The sequence below is a fragment of the Fundulus heteroclitus genome, chromosome 21 (assembly GCF_011125445.2).
Source record: "Fundulus heteroclitus isolate FHET01 chromosome 21, MU-UCD_Fhet_4.1, whole genome shotgun sequence".
NCBI classification, from domain to species: Eukaryota; Metazoa; Chordata; class Actinopteri; order Cyprinodontiformes; family Fundulidae; genus Fundulus; species Fundulus heteroclitus.
In genome coordinates this window covers 29,261,956-29,275,170 of record NC_046381.1, presented here as the reverse complement: position 1 = coordinate 29,275,170, position 13,215 = coordinate 29,261,956, and the positions used below count along the sequence as shown (strand labels likewise).

The 13,215-nt window shown below is 41.8% G+C and overlaps 1 protein-coding gene across 2 annotated transcripts in view; it reads right to left on the bottom strand.

The window, feature by feature from the left end:
• The window catches only part of LOC105932162 (NACHT, LRR and PYD domains-containing protein 12-like), a 28,405-nt gene extending 15,467 nt beyond the window's left edge, over positions 1-12,938 (bottom strand). For both annotated transcript variants that reach the window (XM_036125570.1, XM_036125571.1), the window contains exons 1-5: positions 12,683-12,938; positions 6,570-6,712; positions 4,045-4,164; positions 3,096-3,202; positions 426-2,238 (exon numbers count right to left, since the gene is read on the bottom strand). In XM_036125570.1, coding sequence (XP_035981463.1) covers positions 426-2,238; positions 3,096-3,202; positions 4,045-4,164; positions 6,570-6,697 — 2,168 coding nt within the window. In that variant the 5' untranslated portion in view covers positions 6,698-6,712; positions 12,683-12,938. The remainder of the gene's footprint in view (positions 1-425; positions 2,239-3,095; positions 3,203-4,044; positions 4,165-6,569; positions 6,713-12,682) is intronic.
• Positions 12,939-13,215: the final 277 nt, after the last annotated feature.

Genomic DNA, 13,215 nt, shown 5'->3' with positions numbered 1-13,215 from the left:
TGGTTGTACTCATTCTGTTCCCCCTTGCACAAGGGGGTAGATAACCCGTCAACAGGACTGGGCCCTGTTGATTGTTTAGGGAGACACAGCAAACCTGGGGATATTGGATGTGCTGTCCTGGTGGAGTTGGACTGCCTAAGTAACCTCTGCAGCAATGTCATTAACAAAATTGACTCCATCATAAAATCAGGCATTGACTACTTAACTTTTTGTAGATGGTGCTTATTATGAATTCCAACATGTGCAAATTTAAAAGAAGCATCTCATATTTGCTTTCTGCTGGGGGTTTAAATGCTGAACCACAAGATTCACAAGAAATGAGATCAGCCGATAGTGAAGCCTTGCTCCCTCCTTTACCTCAGCGAAGGTCACTAATTTCATACTGTGGTGAACCAGCATTACACCATGAAGACATCTGGACTCACCGAGCCTTTCTGCAGTTCCTCACAGCTGGAATCAGTCTTCGCCGTCCTGCCTCTGATGTGTTGTACTTCTCTAGGTCCAACTCATCCAGAACCTCCTCTGACATCTGCCGCATGTAGGCCAGAGCTGAGCACTGGATCTCTGAGAGCTTCTCTGATCTGGTCTCTGATTTCAGGAACTGTTGGCTCTCCTGACAAACTGAGAGGTCCTTCATCTCCATCACACATTGGAAGATGTTTAAGCTTCTGTCTGGAGAGATATTACCAGTGTTCATCTCCTTTAGATTGTTGATGACTCTCTGGATGGTTTCCGGACCGGTTTCTATATGACCCACCATGTCTCCTAAGAGTCTTTGGTTGAACTCCATAGAGAGGCCATGACAGAAGCGAACAAACAGATCTAGGTGGCCATTTTTACTTCTGACAGATTTCTCCATGATTCGTTTCAAGAACTCTTCCAGAGATGTTTCACACTTTATTCCTTCAAATAGTTCTTCTTCTAGTTCTTCCCTCAGGAAGTTCTCCATCACCTTTGTGTTCCTGCTGGTGAAACAGTGGAAGATGTAGACTGCAGCCAGAAACTCCTGAATGCTCAGATGAACAAAGCAGTAGACTGGTTTCTGGAAGATCACACTCTCTCTTTTGAAGATCTCTGTACAAACTCCTGAGTACACCGAGGCCTCTGTGACATCCAAACCACACTGCTCCAGGTCTTCTTGGTAGAACATGATGTTTCCTTTCTCCAGATGTTCAAATGCCAGCCTCCCCAGCTTCAGAAGAACTTCCTTGTCAGCCTTCATCAGCTCCTGGGGACTTCTCACACGTTCTTCTTGGTACTTGTTCTTCTTCCTCTTCGTCTGGACCAGCAGGAAGTGTGAGTACATGTCAGTCATGGTCTTTGGCAGCTCTCCTCTCTGTCCTGTGGTCAACATGTTCTCCAGAACTCTAGCAGTGATCCAGCAGAAGACTGGGATTGCACACATGATGTGGAGGCTTCTGGAGGTTTTGATGTGGGAGATGATTCTGCTGGACAGCTCTTCATTACTGAACCTCCTCCTGAAGTACGCTTCCTTCTGGGTGTCGGTGAAGCCTCGCACTTCTGTTACCCTGGCAACACATGAAGGCGGGATCTGATTGGCCGCTGCAGGTCGGGAAGTTATCCAGACGAGAGCTGAGGGAAGCAGGTTCCCCTTGATGAGGTTTGTCAGCAGAACGTTGACCGATGACTTCTGTGTGATGTCAGAAACAAGCTGACTGTCATCAAAATCCAGAGAAAGCCTGCTTTCATCCAGGCCATCAAAGATGAAGAGAAGTTTACAGACAGCCAGCTTCTCTGCTGGGAGCTTCTGAAGTTTTGGATGGAAAACATGGAGCAGCGTGAGAAGACTGTGCTGCTCATCTCTGATCAAGTTCAGCTCCCTGAAGGAAAGCAGAACCACCACACAGACATCTTGGTTCTCTAAGCCCTCTGCCCAGTCCAGAGTGAACTTCTGCACTGAGAAGGTTTTTCCAACACCAGCAACGCCATTGGTCAGAACCACTCTGATGGGTCCATGTTGGTCAGGTAAGGCTTTAAAGATGTCGTGGCACCTGATTTGAGAGCCACAAAGATTCTGGATCTTGGAAGCTCTCTCCAGCTGCTTCACCTCATGTTGGGTATTAACTTCTTCACTCTGCCCCTCTGTGATGTAGAGATCAGTATAGATCATGTTGAAGAGGGTTCTACTTCCTGGTTTATCACTTCCTTCATTCACACATTCACATCTCTTCCTCAGACTGTTCTTATGTTCCTCTAAAATCTTCTGCAGACCAGCATCTGCTCAAACAAAGAAGAAAAGACAGCTGAAGAAAAAAACATGATTTTGTGATTAAGTTGGAACAGAAACATCTGTAACAACATGTCTTATCATTATAAGGTCTCTTATTTCGTATTATGTGATGCTCAACAATACGATCCATCCTTACAGACAGATTTTCAGACCGCAGATTTATGAACCTGTTTTATGGCCAGTATCTGATCACTGTCCATTTCTGATTCCCAAAGCAAATGAGATTAATACATGCTGACTGAAAAATGTATCTGCTTCAAGCAACATGAACTCAGCATCATGTCACCATTGTCCTCATTTTACTGTTTGTATCTGACCTTCTCCCACAAACACAGCAGGAGGCTGTTTCACAAAAGCAGAATTTAGAAATCCAGGATAAGAGCTGAAGCTAGGCTAGAACTAGTGTGATGAGTGCATTCTGGCTTTATCCTTTTAATGAAGAACAAATCAGGCCCAGGTGGTCCGAATATGTCAAGCCAGGTTTAAGTGATTCAGGTAAATGCCTATGAGGTCGATAACAGATAACTGATGCCACAATGGATGAGTTACGTGCGCCCTGCTTCAAACCAAACGAGCAGCATCTTTCGGAGGCTTATGAGGAATTGAAGCACATCAGACTCAAGAAAGGAAACACTGCTGCTATTATGAAGGAACAGACAGGCGTTTGGAGCTACTTTTGTGGCAGACGTGCTACACAAATTCTTTCATGCTATCAGATTGTGTGACTTTAACAGGTGCTGTTTTGCTGACTCCTCCACAACTTGTGAAAGAAAAGTGGTGGAGGGATAAAACAGTTCAACAGAGAAGATGGATAGATGCTCTGATTGGAGATCTTCAGTCGTACCTGCTACACAGCTGCTCTGATTGTCTGGCAGTAGTCCAGCTCCTGGTCTGGGTCTTTCTCCACACTGGGGGAAAGAGGAGGGTTCTGATGATGAGTCCTCCCACCTGCTGGAAATGTAGAAATGTAGTTTCTTATTGACTTGACCACCTTACCACCACTGTACCTTCTAAAACATTTTATTCTGCATTAAGAACTAGACCAACTAAATCTACTCCAGGTACAGAGAGCCTGAATGCATTTTATTGCAATAATTAGTGAACATTTATTGCAGTCCAGGCAGTTCCTCATCAGAACCACTTTATGTTCATTGATATTGTGATAAGTAATTATTGTGCAGCTCTAATTAATTTAAAACCTAGAAATAGCCGTTTGTTTCTAGGTTTATTGATAAATTAGTGCAGGTTTTTTCTTAGGTGAACTTCTGGTGGATGAAAGTTGAAATCTCCTGCCTCACAGTCTTTCTTGGACATCATGAAATTATCTGAGATTTAATATCTGACCCTGGAGATTGTAGAACTTGTTAAGCAAAATATCAGTTTTATCATACCTTAGTCTCCAATCTGACCTTTGACCTTCTGTCTGCAGCTGCCTGATATCTGTGATATGAGCACTGTGATTGGTAGAATGTGATGGTGGGAGCAGGAAGCGTTTGTGCCTCTAGAAATGTCCCAACATAACTGTTAGTTATTGTTCCAGATCCCACAGACACCAGACCTCTGAGGAACCTGGAACCTGCTAGAGCTTCAGAAAGACGTGAAGGAAACCATTTCGTTTTTTCCATCCACAGTTTGATCTGCTTTCTTAAAGTCCAGTTTGCAACCGAACAAAGAACAAAAATTGTTTAAAATCACTTTTTTTCCCCTGCATCAATTTCTAACCAGAAATCAAAGTTTAAACCCTGGTTGGTCTCTAAAGAGTCACATCCATCAGTTAGAAACTGGTTTCCTACCTTAGGTCTGAGGGTCCAGGATCAGTACCGAAGCTTAGAGGTTCTACTTTGGAGTGGTCACTCCTCATCGACAGACAGCTTGATCCTGAAGATTCTGCACTCAGTCCATGTTTCTGACCTCTGAAGCATAAACATGTTGTCATTCAGATCTCATCAATCAGTGAGAAACTATGTGATTAAAACCACTGAAGAAGGTCTGAACACAAACTGCTGCAGAGAAGCAAAAGGTTTAAAGATCCAGAGTGAAACATTTAGACTGATCTGTTGAACGAAACCAAATATGATCTTAACTGGGTTCTACTGGTGTAGATCGATGTCCAACCAACACCTGCCAGACAACAGGCTCATGCCATAGTTTGATGGAGCTAAATAGACCATATTTAGATTAATTATTTTATAAATTACTTGAATAGTATACTCTACTAATACTACAAAGCCCAAAAAGTTCTGGACATGGTCCCATTCATCACAGTCTGAGAAGGTTGAGAGTAGAGTATTTGCTCCCTAATATCAGAACTAAAGGTTGTTTATCTGGTGTGAGGAGCTAATGTAGCCATCATTAAAAAACAGAACACATGGACCATTAAACAGAACCATAGAACAAGAACAAAGTTATGGACAGACAGGAGGACATTTAGAAAAATAGAAGCGTTAAAATGCAGTTTGGTATCAGAGCAGATCACGTTCATAAGAGCAGGACATTAAAGTGAAGCTGATGCTCAGAAGAAAGTAATCAGTTCCTTCATTTTCTGGGGGAGAGTTTATAAGTAGAAGGATTAAAAGGTCCAACTTGATGAGAGCAGAATAAAAATCAGAAGCAGAGTGATGGTAAGGTTGGTTTCATGTTGGGAAGAAATATCTGAGCTCATGGAAAGTAAAGGAAGAGAGCTGCAGAATGAACAGCTACTGTGTGAGTTTTGGTTTCTGAGCAACGTGATTGTTGTGCCATTATGCACATTTTAAGGTATTTAATGTTTATTAAATAACCCTCTGTCTGTTAGGTATTGTCCTGTGAATATCAGCCCCGACAGCTGATATTAGGACAACTGTTGAAAGGAATGATTCGAGCACTGGCGTTCTTTTAACAACAAACTCTGCACACATGTAAAATAAATGAGTGACAACTTCTCTACAAGAATTTATTAATACCACTGTAGAATGCTGTTAGAATAATTCAGACTCAAATCAGTAGCTTAGGAAGCTACAGGGCGCTGTAGCGGACCATCGGCCAGAAATTATATGTCGGGCACTTCCTGTGGCCGTTGTTTATATTTGCTTGATGAGTTAACCTTAAGTTACACAAAACGGCATTAAATCGACATTGGTGCTCCCTATTCATGCTGGAATAATGCTCGTAGCACTATCTGACGATGGCAGAGCAAAATAAGAACGAGCATTAGGTTAAAACAACGTAGTTATGTTAACTTGGTAGCAGTAAATTAATCGGCAGCTAGTAGCGACTGATGCTAACGGACATAAGACACCAATTTAACAAGGCTTTTAAGCTCTATTTGTATCTTATAGTAATGAGCAGACCAGAAAACACAAACATTAATGCCCCATCGATGTATGAAACCCTTATGGAAATAAAGTTTGTTTTATTCGTAAAACACACCCAAACATATCAGCATAGTATGGTTTCAAGAATGCTAGCGGGAGCTCAGCCTGTAAGCTCGGACAAACCTTAAAATACAGTGAAAACATCTTCAAAGTAAAAAAAAGTTACTGGTTGGTGTATGTAAAACCTGCAGCTTCACAGACACCAAGGAGCAAGCTGCAGTGAGGACTGCTTTTAAAGCCCGGTTCCACCTGCTGAAAGGAACCGTTCTGCTGATTCATGACACACTGAATCTCTATCCCTGCTCATTTAGTTCACAATCTGAATAACTCCTGGGATTAATCCATCTTGAAGCAGAGAAACTGACTCATTGTTTTCCATCAGCATCAAATAGATAACCTGTCGGTAATCTATTTGATGCTGATGGAAAACAATAGAATAGCACAAAATAAGTTAATTGTCACTATATAACATGATGAAATCCCAAAAGCATGTAGTGCTACACATCAATATACAAAACAATAGTTAAGTGATACAAGATTGAAGGTAAAAGTCAAATAATAAAGACTGATAAGATAGAGATGAGACAGTCATGATAATACCAGCAGCATAGTGCAGTCTAGCAGTAGCAGAAGGAAATTATGATAGCAGTAGACATATCTTGCACTGGTCAGAGGAAGTTGTCAGTAGGAGTTAATACTGAACATGATATTTGTCCCAAAAAACAGCCGTTAGCAGAAATTACTTCTTAGTAAGTATCCAGGAGGTACGGGCTTTCATCAACCTGTAATATGGGTCTGACGGCATCAGTCTGACAAAATGGGTGGGAAGAGTCTACAAGGATATTTGTGGCCATACAATGTCCAAACCAGTGAGATGCTGTCAATCTATCAGTTAATATAATATATACAATATTATACTGCATCTCTTTGGAGTCACGTGGATCAGTTAGAAACTGGTTTCTTACTCTGAGTTTAAGGGTCCAGGTTCTTCCCTGAAGCTTGGAGGATGTTTTCTGGACCTGTCACTCCTCATAGATGGACAGCTGGATCCCAGAGGTTCTGATCTGTCCACCTTCAGATCACAATGCTCCATCTTCTGGACTTCAGTCTGAGAGAGAAACCAAAGCCAATCAGTTTTTAATGATTCAGGTCCAGTAAGTGTCCTGTAAAGCAGAAAGCTGATCCTAATCATGACAATTTACTCCTCCTCCAATGTTATAATGGAAGTGTCTAAGATGTACAATACAATTGGGGCCAAGGATGACACAAGACAAGGCTGGGAAAATCCTCCCCGATTGGGCTTCCGGTGACATCATGCACTTGCAGCGTGTTAATTGAGCTCTGCTGGGTGTCATTTCAAATAAGAGTGACAACTAAAATAACTCGATGCTGAAATATAAAAAATATATTCACAAAACATGAGTTCCTCCGTTGGACAAAGAAGACAAGATAAACTGGACCCCTCAAGAGGGAAAGACGATTATAAGCCGAATCCACCGAGCCCGACTAGCAAACACACGGCTAGTAGCAACACATGTCAATCAGACTTAACGGTGCTGGAAGAACTGAGAAAACTCCGAAAAGAAAATCAAGAGGGACATAACCACACTAAGCTGTCTCTTAGCCACATGGAACAATCTGTTTCGGACATAAAAGACCAACTGGTGGAGCACGAAGAAAGATTGAAGAGATTTGAGGAGAGACTCGGTACAGCGGAAGACACGGAGCTGCGCCACCATTGGGCGCTAAGGTACCTGTTGCACCGTGATATTGAACTTTCGGCAAAGTGTGAAGATCTACAAAACAAGCTGAGAAAAAACAATATCAGGATTTTTAAAATCCCAGAGGACAGTGAGGGAAGAGATATGGCTGGTTTTGTAAAGAATCTATTTCAGAAGGAACTTAAACTCCCACCAGACCTGGACATTAAGACTGAGAGGGCACATTGCTCGATGGCGGCTAAGCCGAACAACATCAATAATAGTGAGATTTCTGGATGCAGCGGTAAAAGACACAATCATAAGACAGGCGTGGAGCCAGGGGCCAGTTCTCTTTCAAAGCAAGTGGATCTATTTTGATCAGGACTACTCTCTTGAGTTACAGCACAAAAGGACGAAGTTATTAAACAGCTTAGAAAGAAGGACATGCAGGCAAGGTGCCTGTATCCAGCGCAAATAAAAATTAAGCTGAACACCGGGGAGAAGACGTTTGCATCATTAACCAGTGCCGCAGCGCTGCTGAAGGAGCTGGGGATTGACGCGTGATGGGGGGAGAGAGAGCGCATCGAGGAGGAGCTGAAGGATGGATGGAGGAGCCAAGGGGCGAGAAAAAGTGGAACGCTTGTCATCAGCTGATCTTCAGACCCTTTTGCAGGAGGAGGACTAAAGGGATGTTACCATTGAGACGGATAAAAAGGTTGTTTCAACTAAACTAGTGATAAGGTCGGTAACCCCACACTGATTATAACTAACAGACTCATAGGAATAAAGGAAAAAAGGAATAAATAGGAATAAAGCGTCATAGGAATAAAGTGTCAAATTTTTATGATCCTAATATATATTGTTGTCACAAAATAAGTTAATATATTAGCCAGCCCAAAGGAGGCTATGTTTGAGTTGATGAGTGAAATACACTCTCCGAGACCTTTTTTACATGTTAGTGTAACATTGGTCATATTTGCACTGTGTGTGCTTTTTTCCACAGAGAGGGTAGGTCACACCTTTGGCTGAGCTGAATTGTATAAATTATAATATATGAGAAATTAACAATCTGATTAAAAGGAAAGAAATTCTAGGACGACTAAAGAAGCTGCATTGCTCTGTTGCTTTGATTCAGGAAACACACCTATCAGAGACTGAACATCTAAAACTGAAAAGAGAGTGGGTGGACCAGGTTTATAGTTCTTCGTATGGGAGAACGAAGAAAAGAGAGGTAGCTATATTATTTAGTAAATCTGTGTATTACAATAATGAGAAAACTTTTCAAGACGATGAAGGCCGATATATGTTATGGTAATAGGCACAACTGGAGGAGTAAAGATAACCATACTTAATGTTTATGCCCCAAATGAAGATTGTCCATGTTTTATTACAAAGGTCACAACAGATAAAAGCGAGGGGATTATGCTAGTTGGGGGTGAATTCAACTGCACCCTGAATTCAAAGTTGGACATCTTACCTACATTAAATCGGACAGATTACCTACAATAATAAAATCCCAATCTAAAATGTCTAAGGCACTATCAAATATGTGATAGTGCCTACATGTGTGGCAGCATGTTGAAGGATGGGGAGGAATGATTGGGGCCCTCCCAGGAAGCCAGCTGACTCCAATAGCCACCACCATTCTTCAAAAACCTACCCGGAGAGGGAGGCACCACTAGCCATGCCACCAAAGTTTGCGAAGCTAGAGACAGGCGGCGAGGCCCGAGAGCAAACCACTAAATTAAACTAACACTCCAGCCCCACCCCCTTTACTTTCCCAACTCCACAAAGGAGGGTCAGGATGGTTCGGGAGGAGAGAAAAAACATTCAAGTCAGCCAGCCCGAACGAACCATGCAGACCCCTGTTCCCCGCACAGCACTGTCACCGAGAGCAGCCATGAACCAGGACCGAGACATGGAGTCGGGCACGGAGCCATCCAATCTACCCCTTGCTGCCCCCCCCCCCCCCCCCCACACACACACACACACACCCACACACACCCAACAATTCCCAATTGTTCCAATTCCAGGCTGGGTTCTCCCTACCCCCCACAAACAATAGCAGATTGCACCACCTGAAGGAGAGAGCAGAACGTAAAATCTATAACCTCAAAGAGTTGTACAATTATAAGTTCCAATGCACTGTGGGATAGAAATTATATAATTATTTTTGTTGGTTTGTACTAAAGTACCGTACTTTTTGAACCATAATTATTATAAGGCACACGGTAAATTTACGTGTCTTTGTGCATCTTTGTCCACATATGAGGCACACCGGATTACAAGGCACACTAAATATTCTTCCCAAGTGTGTAATGTCACTCTGCTCCTTCACGTACACAGCTCTCTATCCATCTCTGTTGAGAGGAAAGAGTAGTTGGACCACACTGCCCTGTTTCTAACACAAGGCCAAAAAAAATTAATTTTTTATATTGAGTTAACTAGGGCTGGACGATATAGAAAAAAAGTATATCGATAAAATAGAAATCATATTGATCAATATCAATAATTATCAACAAATTCAAAACATCTATTTTAAGTGCTTCCTTGACCATTTTATGCTGCTGCTTAGCGACATGTTTTAGATACAGAACACACAAACACTGAATTCAAACTCAACCAATTATTCAACCAACTTTTTATCAAAACTCAAAGTTTAGAAAAAAAGAAAAAAGAACACATGCTCTCTGAACTCTCTGAAGGAGGCGGGGCTTGGTTCCTGGGTCTGCGTTGTGATTGGTTGGGAGGATTAAATGACAGTAATATTAATCTACATGGCTAGAATGCAAAAGGAAGAACTGTTCTATTGAATTTTTTATTTCTATCATCAATATACATCTATCGATTAATATATATCGATATTGAATTATCGTCCAGTCCTAGAATTAACTTACTAGGTTTATTGTTGCTAGCGCGTACTCCGGGTGCGGACTCCCTAAAGGTTCCCACATACTTGGCCGTGCTGTGCACATATTGTGAGCTTGGCAGACTCTGTGCTGACTCTCCACTGATGTTTTACCCTTCATAGTCGAGTGTACTATTGCCTACATTTCTTGTGGCAAATTCCTATAATTCCCACACTTTCTGCCAGTGGGACGAAGCGGTGGAATGGATGGTAAAATGTGTGATTAGCTAGCTGAGCACCTAGAGCCGTTTCTTTTCCAGCAGAAAACAGTTTAATGTAAAGACTTCTGCCCTCCAAGAAGTGAACTATCCCCAGCGGAGTGAACTATCCCCAAGAATGTGGGAGCCTTTATAGGAATGCACTTCTAGTTTCGACATTACAGTCAGGCAGTCTTGTAGACAGCTCAGGGGTCCGATCAGGTAGTAACAAAGTGTACCATAATGCTCCGTATATCCATTGAGCGGAGTGGCTTCATTCCTAACCAAAGTCGTACATACCTATTTTAACATATTTTTGAGTGTATTTTACCAAATAAAACTGGTCAGTAAGCACAACGGTAATCATATATAAGGCACACCGGATTATAAGGTGCACCGTCAATTTTTGAGAAAATGTAAGGATTTTAAATGCTATAAAATATGGCAAATATATTTCTGAAGAGGAGTTTGATTTTGTTGAATCATTCTTGAAGGTTTTTTCCTTTATAGTTTTTGAACTTATTTTGAGCTTCATATCTTTTGAAACTACTTTGATGGACTACAGTGGAAATTAGAGCAGGATGCAAATAAGTGTTATATGTAATCATAATGGTGGACCATTACCACCTTCCGACGAGATGATCCGTTTTATGGCCACTTAACTAAAGTCAAGTTGCAGCGTCTCCTTCCACATGACGGAAGGCAGATTTCACAGCATTTCTCAACACAGCCGTCTCATATGTTGAGAAATGGTTTGACTTCTCAGAAGACGACTGGCTGTTTTCACTGCAGCCTCTTTTTCTACACCACGGCACCTGGACCTTCAGTGACATTGAGAGGGTGACCACCAAGCTCAACCTCATCCATAGGGTCAACATGGATGAACAGTCAATATGGATCCACAGCAAAACCCATTCTGAACAGGCTTAAAGAAGATGAATGGAATGATTGGAAGTCCAAAAGGTGTGGCTGCCAGGTAGGTGTGTCTTCCAAGAAGATGAGCTGCCTAACATGATGACTATCATCAGCCACATCCTCAGCATCCCAGCCTCCACTGGATATGTGGAAAAATTATTTTCAACAATTACCAATAAATGGAGTGACTGCAGGAACAGGTGCACATCGTGAACTTCTGATCACTCTTAACTTTGACCGGACTTGTTCAGACTTTTAAAACAGTGCTTTGAAAAACAAGAAGCTACTCTTTGCTGCAAGGAGTAACAAGAAGTACACTTGGAAAAAGAAGCAGCTCAGTGTGAAGAAGTGGGAAATCTGTTTACTGTTTAGATCTAATGGACTCCACAGGCCAGAGAAACACAAAGGTTTCAGAAGAACCCAAGTCTATTTAGGCAATAAGAAATGTTTTGCACTTATTTTCTTCTTTAAATGAGCAGGTCAACCTACCTGCAGCTGAGATAGGTTTACCTGCTCATGTGTGCTACAAGTCTGGTGGCACTACAATGATCTATAGCGTAGTTATTGGTGATTTTATACTTATTCTAATAATAACAAATGTGAATGTGTAGGTATTACTTTTCTAAATGATAAAATTTGAGTAAAATGAATGCCTTTATCAAAAGCTGTTTGATTTATAGAGCAAACAGTTATGTTTAATGGATTACTTTTGTATCCTACACCCAGCAAAAGGGACTTTAATGGATATTTTTGCCAATTAGGATTTGGGAAATTCCCCCCAAAAAATTGTCATGCAATATTTTCCAATGTAATACATGTAGTATGAAAGACGTGAGATCAGATACACATGAAATTAATTTGATGATAACCCACCCCTCCTAGGTGACGCTGTTGAACATTTCTTTATGATTTTTCTTCTGGGTTTGCAACTTGCAGACGGTCCCTAAGCATCTGCGGAGCAGCGAGCTCTGCACAGGGTCCAATGTAATTCACCCAGCGCGGTGGGAGACTCTTTTTGAGGAAATTACGGTTGTAGCTCACTGTCTGTCTTGCTGTGGTTACAGAGAGGTGTCTGTTTTGTAGAATAAATCATCCGCAGACGAGTTATTGATCCGGAAAAGCCGAATCTGTGAATATCCTTCTAACTTTACCGCAGTAATGCCGTGGTTGTTGTTCCTTAATTTTATTTCTAAAAGGTGGTAACCCGAGTTAGACAGGACTAACGTTTTGTACAAGATTGCAGGTCTGTTTCAGGATCAGGGTGGCTCTCAAAACAAGTTCTCAGTCAGGATGCAGTCAACCGAAAGCAACTAGGAAGTCTAAAAAGGCTCCACAAACCCAGGAGAGACTTAACTTACCTCCGTTAATTAAGTGGACATATTATTTCCATCCTCCCATCTAAAAATGGAGCCCGTTCGGTCCGTTCACCAAAACTTCTTTAAAAAAAAAAAAAAAGCTTATTTAATTTCAGTTTCACAGGAAATCAAGTGACTTGTGTGTTTTCATCTCTAACAGAAGGGTCTAGAATCCAAGCAGGATTCGTGGGAATAAAGATCTACAGCTAACAGTTAAGATTAGATTTCACAGGCTGAAAGAAAACTATAAGAAGGGAGAAAAGTCTTCAGTGTTTCTGTGTTAAACGGTCCTGGTGTCAGCGGAGTTCAACTACAGATCCCATGAGTCTGTACAGGAAGCTGCAAAGGCTTCTGGGGAAAGTATTATCTCAAAGCATCACCACATAAGAGTAGACCCCGCATTGACTGTCGCGGCGCAGGAATTTTGGCCGCCATATTGGAGCGGTTGACCAGCTACCATAACCTGCTGATTCAAGCTGAACACACTATTGATACCTCAGCACTGTGCGGCGTATTTTTGTTTAAATCGACGGACA